The sequence below is a fragment of the Caenorhabditis briggsae genome (assembly GCF_000004555.2).
Source record: "Caenorhabditis briggsae complete genome, chrX, whole genome shotgun sequence".
In the NCBI taxonomy this organism is placed as follows: domain Eukaryota; kingdom Metazoa; phylum Nematoda; class Chromadorea; order Rhabditida; family Rhabditidae; genus Caenorhabditis; species Caenorhabditis briggsae.
In genome coordinates, this window is record NC_013491.2 from 17,880,422 (window position 1) to 17,905,216 (window position 24,795).

Consider the following 24,795-nt stretch of genomic DNA (forward strand, 5'->3'; position numbering starts at 1 on the left):
GAAATCTAAATTAAAATATTCAGTGAATTTTTGTTCAAAACTTTGCGATCACATGAAAACTTAACAATTTCACCAAAACTAAGCGAATTATGGAGCAAAAGTGTTTGTTTTAATATATAAATTTCTGGAAAATTCTGAAGATAAGTCCCTTCTATTGTTCCAAGTCCCTCTCGGATGGCTCTTCTACAACGGCTCTTGATTATTTTCGGTTTTTTCTTATAATTTTAATAACAAATTCTGTGAATCCTTGTTCAAAATCTATGAAATTCTATTAAGTGCAAGCATAAAATTGTGTTTTAACAATTTCCTAGGAATTTCAGGAAATAGTATCTTCTATTTTTTTTTTGAGATCTTCTCGAATGTTGCTTCCACCATTAGAGCCTTTCCTATTAGTAGACTCTTCTAATACAGGTTTTACGGTATACGCGTTGGTAAACATGTTTCAGATGCCGTACTTAGACCATGCTGGCTCGACATTACCGTCGAAAACTCAACTAGAAGAACTCGCAAAACTCCAAACGCAACTTATTCTTGCCAACCCCCATTCTCATCATTCCACCGCTATCAAAACCCAACAAATCGTATCGTCAGCTCGACATAGGTATTACTATACAACTTTCGTAATCTCGTTCAATTTTTGCGTTCAGAATCCTACGCTACTTCAATACTACCGCAGATGACTACTTTGTAGTTTTTACGAATAATACTACACACGCGCTTAAAATTGTCGCTGAGAACTTCAATTTCGGACATAGGACACAGGAAGGAGTGGTGTCAGAGATTTCAGCTGTACTGAAGGGTGGACCATCCAATTTTGCATATTTCAATGACTCTCATCATTCGGTTGTAGGATTGAGACATGTGGTGCTGGGGAAAGTGAGAAGAAAAACAATCAATAATGTTTTACATGGGTATGATTTCAGGTTGATGCGATTAGTTGTGTGAATGAAGATGTTGTGAAAGAAGAGTGTATTCCAAAAGTGGAAAATAGTTTGTTCGTGTTTACAGCAATGAGTAACTTTTGTGGGAAGAAATATGATCTCAATTTGATCGAAAAACTTCAAAATAAAGGTTTGAGTGATTCCGTTTCAAATAAATGAAAAATTGATATCAGGCTGGTCCGTTTGTGTGGACGCCGCTGCATTGGTCTCAGGAACTCGTTTGGATCTCACAGCACATCGTCCAAACTTTGTTGCATTTTCGTTTTACAAAATATTTGGGTATCCCACTGGAATCGGAGCATTGCTCGTTAAAAAAGGTACTGCTATTTTGAAATTGGACGTTTGATTTAACTGATACGTTTTAGATTCCTCAAAGTCAATTGAAAAGACTTCATTCGCCGGAGGAACGGTGCAGAGTGTTGACGAAATGACGATGCATTTTGTAATACGGGATTTTGAAAGAGCTTATGAGGAAGGAACAATTAATAGCTACGGTATTGCACAACTTCAAAAAGGATTTGAAGAGATTGAGAGATGTGGTGAGTAAAATGGGAAAAAAAATCAAGGGAGGCTGTTGTGTTTTGGGTTCTTGATTTATCATCTGTTTATCAAGTTCAATGTTGCAAAACTCGCGTCTTTTAAACAAAAGTGTCATTTATGATGAGCTGGATGTTTTATGAGAAATTCTCAACAAATTTCGTGATTTGGATCTAATATCATTTTCAATTAAACGCGTAACCCAATTCTTTGTAACTATTTTTTTACGATTTTTGCTACAAAGATGAAACAAGTTTCCAGGAGGCATGCAGGCTATTCGAGCGCATACATATGACCTCCGATCCAAAGCTGTTCAAATTCTACAGTCAAAAACTCACCCAAACGGGAAGAAGGTAGTTGAGATATATAGTCAGCCGCACATTCAAGTCTCTCCTGAAACTCAAGGCGCTATTGTGGCGTTCAACTTGGTGAGACCGGATAATGGATACTATGGATACACAGAAGTGGAGAAAATGTGTGCTATTTTTGGAATTGAATTGAGGACAGGATGTTTTTGCAACATTGGTGCTTGTAAAAAGTACCTTGGAATTACATCTGAAATGATCAAGGAGAATATGAGCGTGGGTTTCACTAGCATTTACACTGCCGGTCAATAAGATATACAAAAACTAATTTTCAGTTGATTTTCTTTTACCTTCTGGAGCATGGAACTCGGCTGTCAAATTACCGATCACTTTTATAATTTTAGAGAGTGTAAAACAGACGTAGCTTAAAATCTTTGCTTTAACAGAATTTTTTGAAAATTCCTAGTTTTTCAGCTAACTTCTGAAAGACACCTGTTTTACACGTTTTCAGTACAAAAACACATCAAAAAAGCGTGCCTTCAATAAATCGGCAATTAAATGAAAAACTAGGAATTAAAAATATCATATGAATGCGAAGTTTTTGATCGTTGCCTGATTTACACTAACCAAATTTTTCAAAGTGATCGTAAACTTGAAAACCAAGATCCGGACTTCTGAAAATGATCAAAAAAGGTATGTAACTAAATTTCAACTTTTTGTGTTATAGAAAGGAAAACGATGTGGTGATGAGATTGATTTGATTAATGGACGACCAACAGGCGCTGTTCGAATTTCCTTCGGAAGAATGTCCACCGAGCAAGACATCGAAGTGCTGAAACAAATGATTGACACCTGTTTTGTGAGCAGCGAGAAAGTGTTTTCTCCCAGCCTGCAAAGTCTGAAAATTGATTCTTTTCTCCCAACAGTCGTCAATTTATTCAGTTTTCCGATCAAAAGTGTTGGTTCAGTGGCCAAAAGCAGGTTAGTCATAAATCACTCTATTATTGATCATACTTGCGTATTCTGCAGTTATGAGCTCACTCCAAGAGGCTTCAAACACGATAGAGAGTTTTTGGTAGTTAAAGACGATGTGACGTTAAACCTGAAAATGCATCCAGAGTTGTGTCGACTGACTGCGACTATCGTGAACGATGAAGAATTACATATACAAACTTTTGATCAGAACGACAACTTGGTCATTCCGATGAGCTTGTCACTTAAGGAGAATGATGCCAAAGTGGTGTGCAAAAAGACGTAAGATGAATTTCGCTCCAAAATGTATGGTTTTGGTTTTCTAAAAAAAATTTCAGAATCGCAACTTTCGATTGTGGGGATAAAGTTGGACAATGGCTAGAGAATGCACTGGATATGACCAATTGCAGGCTTTTGAGAGTTGCAGGAGAATCCAAAAAGAATTTTGTCAATGATTCTCCGTTTTTGTTAATTAATGAAGCTAGTGTCTACATGCTTGCCCGACACATTAGTAAGATTTTTATATTTATTTCGCATGACGAATTCAAAAGTTTTCCTCTTCACAAACAAACACTTATGTCTCATAAATATTTTACTCTTCCAGATATGGATGTCCAGGACATCCTCACTCGATTCCGCTCCAACATCGTGGTCCGCGGTCTGCCGCCATTCATTGAAGACACCGCAAAACGGCTGTCTATTGAGAATCTCGAGTTTGAGGTTTTTGAAGGAAAAACTAGCTTCCCGTTTAATTATGTTTGTTCCGGTTTAGGTGGTCGACAAATGCACTCGATGCGAAATGATATGCGTGGATCCGATGACAGGCGAGAAGGATCCCAGTTTGCTACTGGCTCTTCGAGATTATAGAAATAAGCAGAAGGTTTGTGTGAGGAGAGAGCAGAATCACAGAGATCATGATCAATCGGATGTGCAGGGTCCGCAGTATAATAGTACAAAGTTTGTAGTTAGAGAGGAATCTGGAGATGACGTGGTTAAAAATTTTGGAGAAGAATCATAGAAAATTTTTAGCAGATCTTTAACGCTTAAGAGACATGAAAAATGATTTTTTCGAAATTTCGTTTACATACAGAACCGGTGAATAAGATATGCAAAAATTAAATTCAGTAGATTGTTGGCCATTTTTAGAAGCCTAGAGCTTGGCTGTCAAGTTTCCAAACTCTTTGAAAGTTTTAGAGGATTTGAAACAGACCTAGTTTCGTATTTACAGGAGTTTTTGGAAATTCCAAGTTTTTCAGCATTTGTCGCTTTCTGGAAGGCATTATTTCTCACGCGTTATTATACTGAAAACGTGAAAAGAACAGGTGTCGTTCAGAAAAAACAAAAACAGCTGATAAACTAGGAAAGTTCAAAATTTCTGTGAATGCAAAGTTTCAAATCTAGGTCTGTTTTACATTCTCTCAAGCTTTCAAAGTGATCAAAAACTTGACAGCCGAGCTCTACACTCCTGAAAATGGTCAAAATGGCCGAAAATATACGTGTTTGTATATTTTATCAATCTGTACTGCAAGGTTTTATTTTTGTTTCATTTTTCTTTTAAATTTTCAAAATCCTTCGATCATGAAAGTCATGAATTTTATTTTTAAATTCGCGCCTTAATTTCAATTTCATTTTCAGATGACATTTGGTATCTACATCCGACAATCCAACTTTGAACCCGGTCAATTTGTTGAAGCTGGATCCGCCGTACGATTTTTCACCGATTGATTCTTTTCCCGGTTTTTATTTTGATGTTTTCACATGAACTTTTTTATTTCAACATATTCTTATAATTATAAGAGAGACACACAATGCTTTCAAATGAGAGAGAGACGGTTACAATACGACTGTTTGGATGTTATAGATGGTGGGGTTGGTATTTGTGGTGTGGTTTGGAGATTTTTTGGTGATAGACAGATAGAAAGAGAGAAAGAGAGATTATCACTACACAGAAGAAAGAAGAATAAACAGAAATGTTGAAATTTATTACCCCCTAAAAGAATTGGGGCTTTTAGTAGAGCAGGACTGGTGACCCCCCTCGGTTTGACATGCGCTCCGGAGCATACTCATACGGGCCAACGGATCCGAAGGACTCGCCTGAAACATAAGTGATGTGTAAACTAGAATTTTTGAGAAGCATAAAAGAGTTTCTCACCTAGAAAAACATCGTCGGATCCGATTGGATCAGCTCGCTTGCCGAATCGCACCAACGAGTTGCGCATTGCCTTCTTTGCTGGTCTCATGCTGAAAAATGATACTTTTTTTGGACCCACTTGGGACTATTTATTTTAGGCTCTACTGACTACTACAATTTCCGATTTAGAAGTGATCAATCTCTCGATCTCTCCAGAGAGGCTTTTTTATTAATGACTACTACTATCCTAGTTGACGTTATGTTTCACGGGTTATAAAACTTAACTTTTTCTAGAGAATCCAATCAGATTGAAAGAAAACCTTATCCATCATTTTGAGTACTAAAGCTGTCAACCGAAACCGAGGTTCTCGTAAAAAGGACCACCACACTCTTACCATGATTTATTGCCCCCAGTTCCTCATGATTTCAAAGTCTGGAAGGTTTTTGGAGTTTTACGAAAAACCCCGAAAAAAAATAAGACCAAAAGTTGTCAGTGGTAATCATTCAAACTTTTCAACACAATTCTGCGAAGTTGAACTCCCTGGGTGATTCTCTTAAAGCTATCTACTACATCTTCCGAATAGTGTTCATGGGATTTTGAGGTCTCAGAGGAAGCCTAGGGCTCATTTGCATTTATCAAAGTCATAGTTAGAGTCCAGATGACGTGATTTTTGTCACCGAAATCGAAAACGTCACCAGAATTTGCACTTAATTTATGCTTTATCCCACATAATCCTTATTTGCATACCTGAAACATCCCCTTCTTGGTTTCATGAGTGGGGAAATATGATAAGTACCCTGTTACTCATTACTAGCACTTACCTTGGCATGGCCTCAACAAAAACGATGGAGCAGAGGAGAGCAAAAATAAGGGTACGCACAAAGGAGAGCATGTCGTAAGAATGAAGTCTTCAGGAGGCGGAGCTCACTCGACGAAGCTGGCTCTTCCAGAATCGGCGCGGGCTCCTCCTACTTTTCTCCTCCCCCCCTCTTCCAAGCTGGCACTGGCACATGTCATCCGCACTGTTTTTGTCTCGTAGGATTGATGGATTGAGTAATAGTGGATGGATAGAAAAAAAATGGGCGAGGGTTAATCACCAAAATGACACTTGCATAATTAGCGGAGAGGGATACAGCAAACAAAGAACAAAGGTTTTTTGGGGGAATTGAATGGCGAAATCTGAAAAATCTGAAAAACACAAAAAAGAGTATCGATGGAGGGAGCGCCAAATTCAGTTTAGGATGATGAGGTTGACGTGGCTTTACGGAGCTTTACGGAGCTGTCTATACCAGATTCTCCGGAAATGGCACAAAAGAAAGGGGATAATCAATGCTGATCAAGAATCTTGTACCACAAAGAAACTTGAGAAACCTCAATTATTCTCGCTTTTTGGTTTGGTGGTACCTTTCTAACTAACTGAACAATAAAAAAGAAACCAAAAGGATCAGAGTTTCCTTTGTCTTTTTTGTGCTTTCACTCCCTCTAATGTTCCGTCGCCAACACCAACGTCACCCCACACAAATTTACGCATTCCAACTCATACATTTTCAACAGTGTCAGTTAAAGAAAATTCGCAATCTTCACTCTTCTCACTTCTCACAGATTCTTTTGTTCTATTGTTGAACAACTTATACAGACAAAGTGGCGTCTGAAATAGCAAGAAAGACGTGAATCGGGCTGCTTTGGGGTGTAGGGACGTTTTATTTTTTTTGCAGAGAACGTATCTGGGAAGGAAAACTATTTTTCGTTTACACTTATATCCAGAATAATACATTTTGAGCCAAGTTTAGGTAAAAAGGAAGACGTAAACATCGATTAAAAATTGAATACAGAAAAAGAGCACAATGAAAAGAAATTGGGGACAAATATCAATTTGAGAAGGTGGTCCTGAAAAGAACTTTAATTGGTATCTGGAACGAGTGAACGTTGTGAAATTGTGTGAACGTCATCGGAGGTCCGAACTATTAGATGTCTGTCTGTTTTTGTGTGAAAACCATGTAAATCAAAAGTATGTATGTTATAATAGGTTTGAAGTTATGTTTCGGGATAGTTTCTAAAGATTCATCAATAATACGATTTCAAAAATTAATTCTTTCAGGATATCATTTCACTCTGATTTCTAATCTATTTTTACATTCGTATAACACCTAAATGAAAATTTTTTAAAACACTGAAAATTCTATTGTTCTATTGAACTTGAACCCAGTCAATCCGCAAAGATCATGAGATTATAAAGCCACGTCACTTGAATTGAAATTTGTTTTGAATTTGCTGTTCGATACAATCTTATGGATTTATGACTTCAAAGAAATTGAAAATCTGGTGTATTCGTCATGAGATTATGGGTTAGGCGTGCAGTTCGAACACTTTGAGTCGATTTTTTGGTGGTTTTTTAATATTAATTTGTCATTGAACAATCCTGGAAAGTTTTTATAATGATTGGAGATCATTTAAAAAACATCAAAATTGAAAAATGCGATTGCAGATGCGCATGTTTTCAAAGAAGTAATTACAAATTTTGTGCAGCAAGATTGTTGGGATCCGTCTGAAATTGAAATGTGAAGTTTCAGGAGTCTGTCATGCTTCCAATCACTTTGAAAATATTGGAGGATGTAAAACGATCCTAGATTGAGAACTTCTCGGGCGTCGCCGGCAACTTCTGGCCGGAGGCTGGTCGGCTTCAGGACGGAACTTGGTCAGATTCCGGCAAAGACATTGTGGGAAGCCGACCAAGATCCGACAAACTACCGGCCAACTTCCGGCCTTCTAACAGCAGGGCTCGGTTCGCGTTTATTGATGTTTTTATAAAGAAACAGCGCATTATGTAAAATTTTATTTATTAAAAAAATTATACATGAAAATGAACAAAATTAGGGAAAAAATACAGAAAAATAAGAAAATCATGATCTAGATTTTTAAATTTTGAAGATGTCGTAGGTAAATCGTGATGAATACGGGAGAAGAGGCTCTGCCTGAAATGTGAATAAAAATAGATATTAATTCAGAAAATAGGAATTTACCTGATTAACTTTCTTGTCTTTCTTCGAATTTTCTAGCATCCAGTTATTTCTTTGATTCCTGGAAACAATACTTCCAAAACAGTTTTTTTCAACAAAAATTACCTTCTAGTTGCGATATCTCCCAAGCACTTGACATTAAAAATGTTGACTTGTATTTTATTTATCTGAAAAATTTAAATTATGACAAGAATTCAAAAAATAAATTACCTGATAAGTTTCGTACTCTTTGTTTCGAGAACATCGTCTGTTATTGTCTCCGAAGTATTTGTCTGACAAAAATGCTCCAAAAATTGGAATGATGCAACTTTAATACAAAGTTTTTGGGAAACGGCAAGAAAAATAGTTTAGAAAACAAATTTACAATGAGTGAAGCACGCGCCGCATAACACGCAGCGCTTTCTAATTCCGGCACAAATCCGAGCATTTTCCGTCCCACTGCTGCGGTAGGCAGCTTCTGACCAAAAGCTGACCAAGATCCGTCCAAAAGCCGAACCGCCTCAACTTCCAGCCAGAAGTTGCAAGCCGACAGCCGAGTTTGCATTCACAGATGTTTTTAAAAGTCCCTAATTTTTCAGTTATTTGTCTATATCTGAAGGAATCCTTCAATCTAGGTCTGTTATAACCTCCAAAATTTTCAAAGTGATTGGAAACTTGACGTCCGAGCTCTAGACTCCTGAAAATGATCAAATTCAACTAAAAATACGTTTTTGTATATTGTATTAACCGGTGCGGCCTCTTGACTTCTGTAAGGAATATCAACGTATTGCACACTATGTATATGAATTTGTGGTGACACTATGAAAACAACTTTTGCCAGAATTTTCTTAGAATAATTTTGAATTATTTGTTTTCAAACGGTGTCATACTGTATCAGGAGGAGAGCCTACCAAGTAAAAAATAATGAAAAACGAAAGGAAAGATAAAGAAGAATGCTTGTGTGAAAAAGTGAAAAAATATACCTAAGAGATACCTAAGAGCGAGCGATAAATGTGTCAAGGAGATGTTCGAATTAGGACGGGGTTAGGAACCACTTGACATATTTTTGATATTTCATGAAGAAGCCGAGATAAATTTGCTTGAATTGTAGGTATATAATGGAGTTATATTGGAACATTTAAGGAAAATCAAACTTCAGTCTGTTTTCATATGCATCTGTCTTCTAATTAAATCTAGTATCGAAAAAAAATTTTGCTATACAATTTTCGAAAAAAAAAATTTACCCAGTTTTCATTTTTAAAACTATGGGGCATTGTCGTTCTTCTATTTGATGACATGTTTCTGTACTCTTCTGCAATCTGTTTCAAAGTATCGAATACCGTTTTCAGAAATACACCAATGTCATATTTCGGGGTTTCAATTCGTGTTTTTTGTCGTAACTTGATAATCATAATCCATCTGAAATAAAAATCAGGTTTCTTCGAGTATCCACAGCCGATGTCAATTTTCCAATTTTCGGTCCGGAAATCACCTGTTCAAAAAACACGTTGCTTCATACGTGACCCAAACTAATTCCGGGACAATTTTGCAACATACACGTTGGTTTCATGCGGACGACGGGACGGACTTGCCAATGGCTCTTTTGAAACAAATGTGTGCGTTTTGTGAAAGTGAAGAAAAAAGAGTGAATAAAAAAGAGTAGTGAGAGAAACGGGACACAGAGCTTTCTACAGCAAAAACATAGAGAGAAAAAACCGGGAGGGGGGTGAGGGGTTTCTCTCTTTCGCTTTTTGTGTGTGTGTGTGTGTTTCTGTTGCATAGAGAGCAGTCCGTCGCAAGGTCATTGCACCCGAGCAGTGGGAGACATCCTCTGTCTCTTGCGCACTCTCTTTCTTTTTTCTCTCGTTTTTTTTATCATCTCACCATGCCGTTTTTTAGGATTTTCAAAAATATATATAACGTGTCCGAGTTTTTCTACTTTTTGAGCTTCTCTACTTGATATTTAATTTTTTCAAATAATTCAACATTAAAAAATAATACTGCTAGCTAATATCAATAACAACATCTTCTGGAATTTAGAATAACTTGTAGAGAAACAATTTTTTTTGAGACTAGCTTTTTGAAAATTGTGCTGACTTATTGTTGAAACAAACTAATCCAGGATTTATTTACTATTTCATAAGTTCCACAGCAATTTTTCTCTGCGTTTTTGTTGTGTTTAAGGTTTGCTCTGGTGATGATATCAAAGTTTATACCGTTATTTTCAACTGTTTGGCAATTGTGGTCTCACTAAGCAAATATGGTTCACACCGAGAGGGGAAAGGTTCGTACGCTGCATATTTATTTATTCCACTTTTTCGTCACACGGTTTGGTCAGCACTTCATGTTGTTATTTATGCGACGATACTGATACTTTTCAAGGTCTAAAACATATTATTTTATTTTTGAAGGATCGTAGTTCCGTGTCTTCAAAATAGAGCTAAAAATTAGTTCCTTATTTTGAATATAGTTTTTTGACTTCTTCAAGTGTATGTAAACATGAACACGTCTAGAAAAATCTAAAAGTTGGAAGAAAAACAGTTCGATATATGTATATCATGTTTTTCTGGATGATTCTGGATGACTATACAGCGAAATGTCATCATGCTCCGAGCTAATTTAGCATATGATTCGAGCTTATTTTCGAGAATAGTCTTGGTCTTTGAGCGGAAACTGTCTGGTATAAAATGTAACGAAAATTCAAAAACTTTGAGAGTATTTTTCAACTAATTTAGCTGTTCCCTAATCTTAATTTCTTGATTTTGTCCACTTATGTTTTCTTTTCTCCTTGGAAAGTACACAACAATTATATTTCTGTTTTTGCAGAACAATACAGGTAGAAGAACTCAGAAAGGACAATCAGAGAGAACCAGAAATGTCGCATCGGAATATAAATGAGAAACAGAGAAGTGAGTTGTTTTTGGAACTAACTTCAGCCAATTGTACTTTGGGACACCGTTTTTTGGGACGTAGATTAGTATAAAGAGGCGAAAGATGCGAAGAAATGAGTCATTTTTCAGAACGATCGTTTCTCATCGGACAGTGTAGCCAAGAGCTTGCAGTTAAACATCGGTGGAACGACTTTCCAGATTCACATAACGGAGGTGAGTATGTTTTGAACGCTGTTCATACATATTTGAACGGTGCCAAATAACAACTTATGACTGATTCTTGCCGGGAAATGTTGAAATAGGGGTCAGATTTGAAAAATTCTATTACCAGTAGGAATGTGCAAATTTCAAAATTCTTTTATCAAACATGGTGCACGGTTTATTTTCGATTGTTTCATTGTGTGAAAAAAATATATAGATTCACAAAAAAACTAAAAGAAAATTGAAAAATAAATCCTAGCAGAAAAATGTTTTGTTAAGAAGTGGCTCAGAGACAAGCCGGATTTTCAGTCCGCGGTTATAACGCGAAAATTTCAAATACCGTTTTTTTTCCAATAAGTGTGCACCCTATGCGTGGTCTTTGAAATCAGTTATTCGGTTCTTTTGATTAATATCAAAGATTTGTCAACATATGAAAAATTGGAGACACTATGATAAACAATATACCAATTGAATGTTTTCAATATCTTTCGGGAGAACAGAGGAAATTGAGCTCAAGTTGCACGTTTGGCGCGCTCCAATTAGAGAAAAACTGTGATTTTTTTTACATATTTTCCGATCTTTTTGATTAAAAATGTTACTTAATTTCATATTTCTGCAAAAAACTGTCCCAGGTATGTAAGAAACCAAACAATTTTGAAGGAAAAACTCTGAAATGTTAAAAATTGAAGTTTTAACGGTCTGGCCTCTTGTCCAGTAGGGCCCACTTCTGCAAAACAACACTTGATTTCTATTGCAGTTTTCTCCACTTTAGATTTTATAAACATCAATTTTAACTCTTGTCTCGAAAAATTTCTGCAAAAATACTGTGTTCTCTCTAATTGTAGAAGCCTACTCAACCCGTTAATTTAAGCTCAATTATCTTGGTTCCCGTGGAAGATGTCTAAGAATTGCCAACTCATAAAATATTGGCGATATTTTAATAAATAATTTATCAGTTGACAAATGTTTGATATCCTTCACAATAATCTAGATTTCTTTCTTAAAGGAGGGTAGACATCAAAAATTTCAAAATTTTCATTTTTACTCAAAAGATATAACTCTGAAGTATAAATATAGCTATGTACTTAAAAACCTGAAAAAAAACACTTCAAGGACGAAAAAATGCTCTTTTTTGTCACCCTAATTTCTTCACTAGCTTGCTGCTGCGGCGTCGCTTCATAATGTGAAAAACGCGATGGTCGCCTCTTACACGCGTAGTGTAGTGGGTACGCTCTAGGCTAGTATTCAGGAGGTCAGAGGTTCAATCCCTGCTGGTGTTTTTACTTTTTTCTTCCCTTGTTTCCTTCGGATTGAACTTTTTGAACTCGGAATTTCTGAAGGGCTACCAGCGTGCCGCCGAGGCCTCGCTCCGAGGTACCAAAATCAGTTGAAAATGAAGAAACTTGTTTTATTATGTTAACAAATAAATTATGAAAAAAACTACAATTAATTTTTAGAAAGAGACATAACAATTGAAAAAAACCACATAATTAAAACAATCCTCGTGCAGGGCTGGTCGTCGGAAGGTGAAGGAAGCAGTAAAAATGGAGACGTCTCTGAAAACCCTAGTCATAAAACAGTTTTTATTCCTAGAGTAATAACGAGAAGTAATGGATAAATAGGAACAGTGAAGAAACGGTTATCAAAGAGAAAATAGTTTTTTTCGCATGCCTATAAAAAAAACCGGCGACTGGCAAAATAATCGGTCGATAGAACTTTAAATTTACATAAAAAATTCACTTTTATATGGGTTTTATAATAAATAAGAAAAAAGAGCTTTTTTAATGTTTGAAGTCGTTAAAAATTGAAAAAATAAAGTCGGGAAATAAAAAAATAAAAATGTTTGCGCGTGGGATTGCGTGCTTTAGGTGCGAACACCGCGACGGCAAAATACACATTCCCTGAAATTTTCCCCGAAATTTTTGTTGTCTGGCCTCCTTTAAAGTTGACTGTTTGGTTTGGTTTCTATTAGAGGAAATACGGTAGGACCCCTGACTCAGTTTATAGGAAAATCGCAGTCATTTTATATTCCCGCTATTCATCATTATGTTTCTGAAAAATATTTTTCATAAACTTCTCATCAAGCAAGCAGAAAATGTATTACAAATTTGTAACAAAACTGAAGAATGTTTCCCGAGAACCCCTATATCTGAACGATCAGTTTTGATTCAGATCAGTTTCTACTTCCAGCACTATTTCAAAAGTACACATTCTTCGAGAAATCATTGGCGTCTTCAAAATCAACCATCTCTTTCATACCAAAATCAAAACTAGTTTTCGACTATACCGGTCACCCAAACATATATGTAGTTTGGTAATGTTCCTTGTTGTCTGAATCCCATCCTCCAGATGAGACATCATCTGAGTAACAATTTCGTCAAAGAAAAGCAAAATGACGTCGAAACGATGGTCATCGGATAGGTGTGTTTTGGCGATTTGTGATTCACCACGTTGTCCATTCAACCAAAAACAGTTCAATCAAAGTTTGCCGTCCGTCCGTGTGGTCAAGAATGTATGCCCCAGTTCTTTCACCTCGAGGAAGATGCTTCAATTGAACGCTCCACCCTCTAAGAAGTGATCTATGAATTAGAAGTATTGTTAGACAGTCTTCAAGGTGTGTTTATGAGGAGAAAAGAAAAAGGAGGAAAAGGTGGCGAGACTCGGTTGGTGTGTTGGAACTGATGATTGCTATCTTTCATACCTACGTCGAAAGATTGTGCGAAAAGAAAAAGGAGAAAAAGTACAATGAACATTCAAAACGGTTTCGGTTTATCGAGAACAAAACAAAATGGGGTTTTTGCCCTGTATCGCTTTGGAGTGAAATGGCAAAGGTTTTTTTTAGTATGCTACAAGTAGATGGTAATAATGGGCTACACTTAGGACAGTAAGAGAAAGAAAATGGTTGTAACAAAAAGGGAATTCAAGCAGAATGGGTAAAAAATAGGCAGGAAAAGGAAAGGCAAAACTTCATTCACTTCAAGTTTTCAAGTTGTCTTCATCCAAAAAAAAACAACAGAAAAATTTCAGACAACGATTGCAACGTGACGATAGATCTAGACTCTCCGACGTTAGCTGCTATCAACTACGCCGAACTACTGGAAGCATTGGGTCTTGCGTTGTCCAGCAGCATCTCTCAAGTCAGCCTAACTTTTTCCGAAAAGTGAGTTCTTCTTAAATCATTCTAACTGAAAAAAAAATCATCCGACTGTTCGCTGATCACGCACAAAGAACTGAACATTCCATTTTTCCCCAATTTTCTCACTATCTGCATTGATGCTCGATGTGCTGCACATGCAATCGCACAAAAATTCTCTTGGGGTGATATTTTTTACCTCTCTCGGAGCACTGATAACCCCGCTAAGGTGGCGTGATGATTGAGAGCAAGCGAAGACGGAGAGGGAACAGAAGTGCGAGACGGTTTCTATAAAAATGAGCTGAACTGTTTCTGATAGTGCTTTTTGTGAGAAGTCATATGAGACTTTTGAGCTTCATTCTTGATTTTTTCTACCTATTATTCAGTTTGTCAAATTTCAGATCTACAGTACTGGCCAAAAAGAATGCGTCGACAGTGTCGACTCAACAGGTTTTTTGACTGTAACTTTCTTCAGAATTGAGCTAAAGTGTCAAACTTTTTTGTAAAATGTAGCAAATAACCATAGAAAAAATATTCAAAAACATTTTAACCCAGAAAACCGAGAACAACTTTTTTTGGCGACAAAATCACTTTTTGGAAAATTTCGGGTTTTTGGGGGTTTTTTTTCTCAAAAATTTGGAAAAAATAGAAACGATGATGAATAATGTTTTAAATCAAGATTAAAATTAATTTTACACATTCATAATCGTCAGATTTTTGAAAACAAAAAAAAAATCCAAAAATCCGAAATTTTCCAAAAAGTGAATTTTGTTGCCAAAAAATTTTTTTTCCGTTTTCTGGGTAAAAATGTTTCCGAATATTTCTTATAAAGTTATTTGCTACATTTTACAAAAACCTTTGACACTTTAGCTCTATTTTGAAGCAAGTTACAGTTCTGCCGACGCATTTAACCTGTCGACGCATTATTTTTGGCCAGTACTGTAGATCTTTTACTGAGTCATAATGTATTATTTGTGATGATCTTCGTGATGTTTGGAACGTGGGTTTTCATAGTTTGCCAGAAACTTCTTTAGTCAAATGACTTATGATATAAGTTGTTGACGTGAAAATGTTCAACTTATCTTTAGCATCTCCTACAGTAAAGATATACAAAAACGCATTTTTCAGTTGATTTCAATCATTTTTAGAAAAATTGAAGAAACTCGACTGCCAAGCTTCCGACCTTTTTGAAAATTTTAAAGGGTGCGAAAAATTTGCATTCACAGAATTTTTTAAAAATCTCTAGTTCTGAGCGTTTTGCCGATTTCTGAAGAGCACCCGTTTTGGCCTGTTTTCGAATGCAAAGTTTTGAATCTATGTCTGTTTTAAACCCTCAAAAAATTTCAACATAATCGGAAACTTGACAGCCGAGCTCTAGACTCTTAATAATGGTCAAAATGTCCGAAAATTCATTGAAAAATACGTTTTTTGTAATTACTGTCTGATACTGTAGGTTGTTGATGTTAGAAACATTCAGCATATCCTATCTATTTTAAACTAGAAGAATTTTTGGCAATATTTGTGTATTTAGCCTGTCTCCCCACCCCCGAATTCTTCCACCACTAGAAAAAACTCAAAATATGCAAAGCCCCTTTAATCTTTCTTCTGCCCGTAGAACTACACGATGAAGCGAAAAAGGGAATGGAGACAAGAAACGGTTGGAAGAGGATGACTTGATTGTGATCTAATCTGTAACGAGACGAGTGAAGTGAGATGCGCAACAGCGGTGTTGTTTTGCGGACCTAAAACGTACAGTATTGTCGTCTTCGTCTCGGCGATTTCCCCTTTTTCTTTTCTCTCGTGTCCTGACCATCTTCTTGGGCTGCGCAAAAAGATTCGGAGATCTTGATGATAATATCTTCTACCCTCCTACTCTTCGTCTCCCCAACCATCCCAAGCCTTTCACATTTTTTCGTTTTTTCTTTCGATTTCCATCCCCATTCGCTTCGACAACATTCCAGAGGTAGAGGTATGTGTGGGCGAAATCCTTTTCATTTCTTTAAGAATGTTTTGTTTCTGCACAATGCTCATTCCCACCAAACCATCAGATTGAACACATCATATCCCTGAATGTGTGGGAAGTGAGACTATCCAAAGTCGCTCGGAAAGAAGAAGAAGAAGAAAAGCTTTTTCCGTTTCTCCATCATCCGTGATCCTCATGTGACCCACTGTCTGGGGCTGGATACAGAGATGCGCGCCCCGCCGTCCCCACCTTCTTCTTCTTCTCGCGAGAAAACGGCCCGAATCGGTCAAAACTGCGATCGTCGTTTCCTCTTCGAGGTCATTTCTCGGTCGTATGAGTTTTCACGCACCTTTTCCTCTTTTCTTCCTGTACCTTCACAAATTATGTATATGAGATGTATTCTGCTGGGGTTGAAATAGAGAATAGGTTCGAGAATTTTCTGCCCGATTTTTTTTTAAATTCTGATTCCTTTTCTTCTTGTGTTTACAGTTTCAGTTCATTCAATTGACCCAACCTGACCTTGTTCCTCCTTCATCAAACTCATCCTTATGATTTGCAGACAATAGAGAATATATGGCTAGAAAAAACAACTTAAAACATCATAATGTCTCAAATGAGGTCAAATTTCATTGAATCGAATGGAGTGTCCAAAGTCTCGATATCATAGAGAGAAAGTTGAGAGAGATGGCGTGATTTTTCATGTACATTATCAGAGAAGAAACTGTCGTCGCCCCCAACCGACCCTCTCATGACACTTTTAATTTTCCAAAAGCTAAGGAAAAAAATCGCTGGCTCAATTTTTATATTTGTTCGCATTTTTCGTTTCCAAATTTGTTATCAGTTCCGACTAACTTTTTATCAGTTATTCCGCCATCATACCACCATTCTCGCCATACATTTTTTTTCGGCTTTTTCCCCTCAAAATTCTAGTTCTGATGCTTTTCCCCAAAAGAAATTGTTCGACCAGGCTGATTCAGATTTGTGTAAACCGGCCCGGCCAAAACAGTTGTCAACAACAAAAGAAAGTAAAAGAAGAAGTAACGATCCAGATGAGAAAATAAATTCTCTATGTGTCTCTCTATTTGTCTATCTCCCTTTTTTTCCACATCTTCACTATAATTGCCAATTTTTTTTTCCAAAAAAAAAAACTTCTGAATCATTACAGCGTCTCCGATCTTGGACGACCATTCAACATGTCTGTTAACGGTCATAAACCTGATATCCGAAAGATCACTGTCACTGGAAACGCTCTGATCAGTGACGGAGCTGCTCCATACGAGAGTATTGAGCAATTCGTAGAGCAAAATGTCAATGACCCAGAAAAGAGAAGACCTATTAGAAAGGTAATTTCGATTTTTGTAATTTTTGGATGTTTTTTGATTTTTCAGCTACTCGTTGCCACCAATGGAATTGCTGCAGTTCGTTGTATGACCACTATCATGAGACTCCTGAATCACACATTCCGTAATGATAAGCTTATTCATTTCGTTTGTATGACCACTGAAGATGAGACGAAATCCAATTCCGGTAAGTTCTAAAAGAATCAGGTGTTTGCTGGTATGACATTGCATCTGAAACTCACGTGATAATCACAACGCTGATCATAAAACACACAAATGATAATTCAAAATTCAACTGATTATTACAGAATACCTCAAAAGCGCGACAAGTTTGGCCACCTCCCCATCGGGTAGCAACAAGAACAACTACGCGAACGTCGACGAAGTTTTGAGACATGCCAAAGCAGAAAAAGTCGACGCTGTTTGGGCCGGTTGGGGACACGCTTCAGAAAACCCAGAGCTCCCAAGAAGACTCGCTGAAAACAATATTGTATTCATTGGACCACCAGCCAGTGCCATGTTCAGTTTGGGAGACAAAATCGCCAGTACTATCATTGCCCAAACAGTCGGAATTCCGACTATCGCTTGGTCGGGATCTGGAATCACCATGGAGAAGACCACACGTAACAAGGGAGACTTTGTGGAAGTACCAAAGAGTTTGCTGCAGGCAGCTTGTGTGAAGACTTACCAAGAAGGATTGGAAGCTCTGAAGACTCATAACATTGGATTCCCACTCATGGTAAGAGTTGAATTAGGGCAGATTACTCGGTTTGAGGGGTCATTGGAGTACGAAGCAATTCAGGGGTGCAAAATTCTTGAAAAATCGAATTTTGCGCCCACCGAATTTTGAATTTTGAACGCCTAAATCACTTTGTACCTTATACATCCGAGCTCGTGTACCATATGAAAAATGTGCTTGGCAGAATATCAGAAAACTTTTAATTTTCAGATCAAAGCTTCCGAAGGAGGAGGTGGTAAGGGAATCAGAAAGTGCACCAAGCTTGAAGACTTCAAGAGCATGTTCGAAGAAGTCGGACTTGAAGTTTCCAACTCTCCAATCTTCTTGATGAAGTGTGTTGAGAACGCAAGACACATTGAAGTCCAACTCATCGCTGATCGCTATGAAAACGTTATCTCTGTTTTCACCCGTGACTGTTCTATCCAACGTCGTTGCCAAAAAATCATTGAAGAGGCTCCAGCTTGTGTTGCTCCAAGTGAGACTCGGAAACGTATGCAAGAGGACGCTGTCAGAATTGCCAGATATGTTGGTTACGAGTCAGCTGGAACTGTCGAGTACTTGTACTTGCCCGAAGATGACACCTATTTCTTCCTGGAACTCAACCCAAGACTTCAAGTGGAGCATCCAGCCACTGAGATGATCTCCAATATCAGCATCCCAGCTATTCAGATTCAAATCGCTATGGGACTTCCACTTCACAAGATTCCAGACATCCGTAATCTCTACAACCTCCCAAAGGATGGAGATTGTGAGCTGCCAGATGAAACTCTTGTTGATACTCCACTTCACGCAATTGCTGCTCGTATTACCAGTGAGGACCCAGATGACAGTTTCCGTCCATCCACAGGAAAAGTCAAAGAGCTTAACTTCCGTTCATCTCAAGACGCCTGGGCTTACTTCTCAGTTTCTGGAGGAGGACAAGTGCACGAATACGCTGATTCACAGTTTGGTCACTTGTTCGCACGCGGAACATCCAGACGCATTGCGATCGCAAACATTGTTGGCGCATTGAAGGAGATGGAAATCAAAGCAAGTTTCAAATCGCAAGTCTCCTACCTTATTGACTTGATCCACGAGCCTGATTTCGCCAACAACGTTTTCAACACCCAATGGTTGGACGAACGAATTGCGAGAAAAATCAAACAGGTTTGTGGTTTTAGACTTTTCATTCGGGTTCGTATCATGACCTTTTTTTTGCAGAAATGCACTATTCCGGTGAGCGACGTCATTGCTGTCAGTGCCGCCGTTATCGGTCATGCACGAATCAGCGAAGTCTTCGGCAAGTTCCAAGAAGCAATCGAGAGAGGACAAGTGTTGCCGCCAAATAACCTTACCGAGACTGTTCTTTTTGATCTTGTCCGTGACCTAAAGATCTATTCCGTGAAGGTGACTCGTAGTGCTCCTGACTCTTACGTGATCCTTCTCAATGGCTCCAATACTAACGTCAATATAGTCAAGTTTGGAGACCAAGGAACCTTAATGGCAACTCACAGAGGAAGCGTGTTCCGTTGTAATATTGAAGAAACTCCTGAGGAATTCAAGGTCAGCATCGCAAACCAAACTATCACTTTTGAAAAGGATAACGATCCAAGTGTTCTGAAATCCAATGTCACCGGAAAGTTCTTGTCTTACAAAAGGGAAGAGGGAGAGTATCTTAATGTTGGAGACTGCTATGCCACTCTTGAGTCGATGAAGATTGTCTTCCCGATTGAAGTCAAAAAGGCTCCAGGAAGGCTTGTGAAAACGGCCCAAGAAGGAGACATTATCTACCCAGGAAGTATCATTGGAAAACTTGTGGATCAAGGAGACTCCGACATGTACCGCCCAACACAATTCCTCGGAACATTCCCAGAGTGGTCTTCTGCCGACAACTCGTCGAACGAAAACAAAGTTCATCTCTACAACGCTTGCCTGGAGGTAAATTCATTCTTACAGGATAAAGTAATAAATACGGTTTATTTTTCAGAAATGCCGCAACATTCTGGCTGGATCCGTTCCATTAGGAGGGGTAGCTGAAGTCAATGCTCTTGTCACCGAACTTTTCCGTTTCTTGAATGTCAGCAATCTCTCTAGATTCATTTTGGAGCCAACCATCTTGCACGTCACCAGAAACTTCTCACCAAGTGTGCAACAAGCGTTCCTCGATGTTGTCGAGAAGCCATGCTTCACTGGAGACAAACTCAGAATGGTGTTGAATGGATACAAGCTTGAATCTCCTGACGACTATAACAAATTTGATGCCGCTGTCAACGAGTTCGCCTATGGAGCAAATGGATTCGCTTCTGGAGTGCTCAACAGTCTTCTTCGTGACTACATCAGTGTTGAGAAGTACTTTGAAGGAAAAGGATACGATGATTCGGTTGCTGAAATCAAGGAGAACAACACAAATGGAGATGCTGTGGTTCAGACCATTTATTCTCACTTCAAGTTGAAGTCCAAAAATGTTGTCATGAAGGCTATTCTGGAGGCATTGAAGCAAACTGGATCCAAATTCATTCCATCTCTTCTCGACAACCTTCGTGAGATTGGTAACCTCCATCACACCGAAGAAATCTCCAGCTTGGCTAGAGAAATTCTTCTCATCTTCCAAAACTTGCGCTACAAGAAAAACTTCACCGAAATCACCGCCAGTGGACTCACAGCTACTGTTGAAGAAGTCAAATTGTGGCTCAATGGACCGCTTGCCAAAAGACCAGACTCCACCGGATGGAAGGTTATCCACGAGTACTTCTTCGACCCAGAAATCGGATCCCAGTGCTTGGACCGCTACGTCGCCATGCACATTTCAGCTCATCCAGGATATATGGAGAACACTTACACTCTTCCACAAATGGGCTGTGTAATCAGTCACTTCAATCTTCTATCCAAGCCAGATAGCTTCAATAAAATTGTGCTCAAGGGAAACAAGCTCATTGTTGTCCGTCTTTCCATCGACGCTGATGCTTACAATGACTGCTTCACCAACCCAGATTTCTTGGACTGCCTCAAGAAGAACTTTGCTTCTTACTGTAAGAAGGATGAGGAGATCAACGTTTCCATTTTCGTCAAAATTTTGAACGACAAATCTGCTCATCATGTAAGTTAATACTCTACAAAGTTAAAATATCATTTGAATCATTTTCAGGATGCTTCCTCTCTTACCGACCAAGAAGAGCAAATGATCTGCTACGCCCAGAACGCTGTAGTTGACATCAAGAAGAATCTTGAGAACAACTTCAAGGTCAACCGTGTCAACACTGTCTTGATTCTCAATGAACGACCACTACCACAGCTGACTATCTTTGAACAAGTCCGACTTGAGAAGGATCGTCTTCCAGCTAACTCGTATCCAGTTCTCTCTGGTCTTTCCTCTGTTAGAGCTTACCAACAAGATGATGCAGAGAGCATGTTCTCCAAATTGTTCATCCGTCAACAACTCATCATTCCAGGAAATAAGGCTGAGGATGTGTAAGTTGATTTTGAATCATTTGAGATTTTGCAATAGGAAAATATATTTTCAGTCAGAAGAAGGTATCTGAAGCTGTCTTCCTTGCTCTCGACAACGCATGCACTGCTGCTCAAGTCGCAAAAGCCAAGAAGGACAAGAAAGGAAAAGAAAGATTCTTCGCTGCCAACCATGTCTTCGTCTTCATCTCCTGCCCGGGATTGCCTAAAGAAGTTATTGCTTCCGAGGAGCATCTTGCTTTCATGAAGGAATGCATCACCGAGGAAGTCGAGAATCATAAGGCTATTCTTGCCAAACATCAAATCAGCGAAGTGGAGATGGTCTACGAATCGATTGATGGTCATAAGAGAATCGTGATTCGTGATGAAACTGGAGTAACCACCGAAGTTATCACCGAGTTTGACCAATCTCTTGGAGTCTACCCAACTGTCCAACTCATCGACAAGAAGCGTTTCGCTTCTCGCAGAGTCAACTCTTCCTACATCTACGACTTCCCAATTATCTTCGGAATGGCTGCTGTCAATTCATGGAACACTGCTAAACAGTTGGATGTGTCTTCCTACAATCGTAGTGTTGCTTCTCTGCCACCATCCATGGCCGAAGCTCTTCATGACGGAAGATGGAGAGAGTTCTTTACTCTTCGTGAACTTGTTTTCGAGAACGGAAAACTTGAACAAATCGAAGACTCTGAAACTCTCCAGAAACGTGCTAGAAATGCTCTCAACAAATGTGGAATGGTTGCCTGGATTATGACTTTGTATACTCCAGAAAAGCCACAAGGATATGACGTTGTTCTCATTGGAAACGATGTGACCTTCCAATCAGGATCCTTCGGAACTGCTGAAGATGATCTCTTCGCCGCTGCTTCTACTTACTCTCGTGAACACAAACTTCCACGTGTCAATGTCTCAGTGAACTCTGGAGCTCGCATTGGTCTTTCCACAAAGATCTCAAAGCTTGTCAAAGTTCAATTAAAGAATGAAGACAAGCCAGACCAAGGATACGATTACATTTACGTTGATGGAGAATGCAAAGCCGATGTTGAGGGACAAGTTGTTTATGAGGAATTGGATAACGGAAGATTGAAGATTGTAGCTGTTATTGGAGCTAAGAACGAAAAGATTGGAGTTGAAAACTTGCAAGGATCTGGATTGATTGCTGGAGAAACCTCTCGTGCTTACTTCGAGGTCCCAACATACTGCTACGTCACCGGAAGATCGGTGGGAATCGGAGCCTACACTGCTCGTCTTGCTCACAGAATCGTTCAACACAAGCAATCCCATCTTATCCTCACCGGATACGAAGCTCTCAATACCCTTCTCGGAAAGAAGGTCTACACTTCCAACAACCAACTCGGTGGACCAGAAGTCATGTTCCGCAACGGAGTCACCCACTCTGTTGTTGACAATGATTTGGAAGGAATCGCTAAAGTTTTGAGATGGATGTCGTTCTTGCCAACCGACAACACTAGCTTCCCATTCTTCTCGCAATACGGAAATGATTCCAATATTCGTGATGTCAAGGTCCCAGTTGAAGGAGATGGAAAGCAATACGATGTTCGTGACCTCATCGACTCCAAGGATCTCACCAACAAGGTTGGAATCTGTGACACTATGTCTTTCGATGAAATTTGCGGAGACTGGGCCAAGTCCATCGTTGCCGGAAGAGCTAGACTCTGTGGAATTCCAATTGGAATCGTTGCTTCTGAGTTCCGCAACTTCACGACTACTGTTCCAGCTGACCCTGCTCTTGAGGGCTCTCAACTTCAGAACATCCAACGTGCCGGACAGGTGTGGTACCCAGACTCTGCATTCAAGACCGCTGAAGCTATCAATGACTTGAACAAGGAAAACCTGCCTCTCATTATTATCGCTTCCCTCCGTGGATTCTCTGGAGGACAGAAGGATATGTATGACATGGTCTTGAAGTTCGGAGCACAGATCGTTGACGCATTGGCCACCTACAACCGTCCAGTCATTGTGTACATCCCAGAGGCTGGAGAGCTCCGTGGAGGAGCATGGGCTGTGCTCGATAGCAAGATCCGTCCAGAATTCATTCATCTTGTGGCTGATGAGAGATCCCGTGGAGGTATCCTTGAGCCAAACGCTGTTGTTGGAATCAAGTTCCGTGAGCCAGTGATCGCCGAGATGATGAAGCGATGTGACCAGACCTACGCTGAGCTTGCTGCTGATTCCAAGTCTAAGATTCAAGCCAAGGAGAGATTCGACGAGTTGAGCAAAGTCTACAGAAATGCTGCTGTTGAGTTTGCTGATGCTCACGATAGATGGCAAAGAATGAAGTCTGTTGGAGCAGTGGATCATGTTACCTCCCTCAAGAGCTCTAGAAGATTATTCTTCGAATTGTTCAGAAATGAGCTTGCTAAAGTTGGAATGGCTGAGACGTAAGTGCCTAGGGAACAGTAGAAATCAATAAAATACATTTTTCAGTTACTCCAATGCTCCACATGCTAGCAAGCCATGCCTCGCTTCCTCGATGACATGGGTTGAAGAGAATTTGAAGACATTTGTGAATCATTCTGATTCTATGGACAAGCAATACAAACAAATTGAAACTTATTATCAGAAGCAATTCGTGTCTGATTTAGTTTCGGCGGTGACAGAGTCCAAGAAACGGTAACAGAGAGAATTTTCGATTTTTAAATTAATTTTTAAATTTCAGATACGAAGAACAGTTGAGCAATTTCATGGCTGGAATTACGCGAAACAACCGGTCTTGAATTTTTAATTGAATTTAATTTTTTGTTGACTTATTTTTTCTTGCTTTAGCGCTTTGTTGTCTTCCCTATCTCGTCTTGTTTTTGCTCTTTTTCTTGTTTTTTAGCGAATCCGTACCTACACTGTTCAACTAAGTGATATATTCTGTGATAATTCCACACACTTTTCGTGCCTTTTTGATTACGTGTTGCCCGATTGAACAATAATTCAAGCCTTTTCTCTTTTCACTTCCGTCCCCCCAAAATGCTGCTGCGTTTCTATTTTCTCACTTTTTTAAACTCCTTTTTGATAAACACGACAAATCCGTTCTCCACTCTTTTCTTCTTGGAGATGGACACTTTTTATAACATTTTCTTCTCAATTCACAGAAAATCCCCCCACCAATATTGTCAGATGTCATCATTTTTCTTCGATGTAATGCTTGGCTTCGGCTAATGATGTTCCTTTATAATTGAGTTTTGATTG

At 38.8% G+C, this 24,795-nt stretch overlaps 4 protein-coding genes across 4 annotated transcripts; 2 read left to right on the plus strand and 2 right to left on the minus strand.

The window, feature by feature from the left end:
* Positions 1-446: 446 nt before the first annotated feature.
* Positions 447-4,480, plus strand: Cbr-mocs-1 (the record flags this gene model as incomplete). The annotated part of the gene is made up of 10 exons (XM_045240466.1): positions 447-601; positions 648-876; positions 924-1,023; positions 1,079-1,258; positions 1,307-1,480; positions 1,740-2,059; positions 2,511-3,037; positions 3,094-3,475; positions 3,528-3,746; positions 4,391-4,480. The coding sequence occupies 10 exons, from the start codon at positions 447-449 to the stop codon at positions 4,478-4,480; spliced, it is 2,376 nt and encodes a 791-aa protein (XP_045093458.1).
* A 283-nt stretch (positions 4,481-4,763) lies between these two features.
* On the minus strand, positions 4,764-5,779 carry Cbr-flp-32 (the record flags this gene model as incomplete). The annotated part of the gene is made up of 3 exons (XM_002645890.2): positions 4,764-4,849; positions 4,908-4,996; positions 5,709-5,779. 3 exons carry the CDS (start codon positions 5,777-5,779, stop codon positions 4,764-4,766), a joined length of 246 nt encoding a protein of 81 aa, XP_002645936.2.
* A 2,023-nt stretch (positions 5,780-7,802) lies between these two features.
* On the minus strand, positions 7,803-9,688 carry CBG07701 (the record flags this gene model as incomplete). Its single annotated transcript, XM_002645889.1, has 7 exons — positions 7,803-7,859; positions 7,908-7,965; positions 8,010-8,071; positions 8,115-8,211; positions 8,401-8,600; positions 9,128-9,302; positions 9,600-9,688. 7 exons carry the CDS (start codon positions 9,686-9,688, stop codon positions 7,803-7,805), a joined length of 738 nt encoding a protein of 245 aa, XP_002645935.1.
* A 1,070-nt stretch (positions 9,689-10,758) lies between these two features.
* On the plus strand, positions 10,759-24,332 carry CBG07699 (the record flags this gene model as incomplete). Its single annotated transcript, XM_045240468.1, has 11 exons — positions 10,759-10,792; positions 10,904-10,987; positions 14,003-14,135; positions 17,237-17,598; positions 17,720-18,150; positions 18,361-20,067; positions 20,117-21,226; positions 21,275-21,597; positions 21,651-23,996; positions 24,043-24,228; positions 24,275-24,332. The coding sequence occupies 11 exons, from the start codon at positions 10,759-10,761 to the stop codon at positions 24,330-24,332; spliced, it is 6,774 nt and encodes a 2,257-aa protein (XP_045093459.1).
* Between the last annotated feature and the right edge of the window lie 463 nt (positions 24,333-24,795).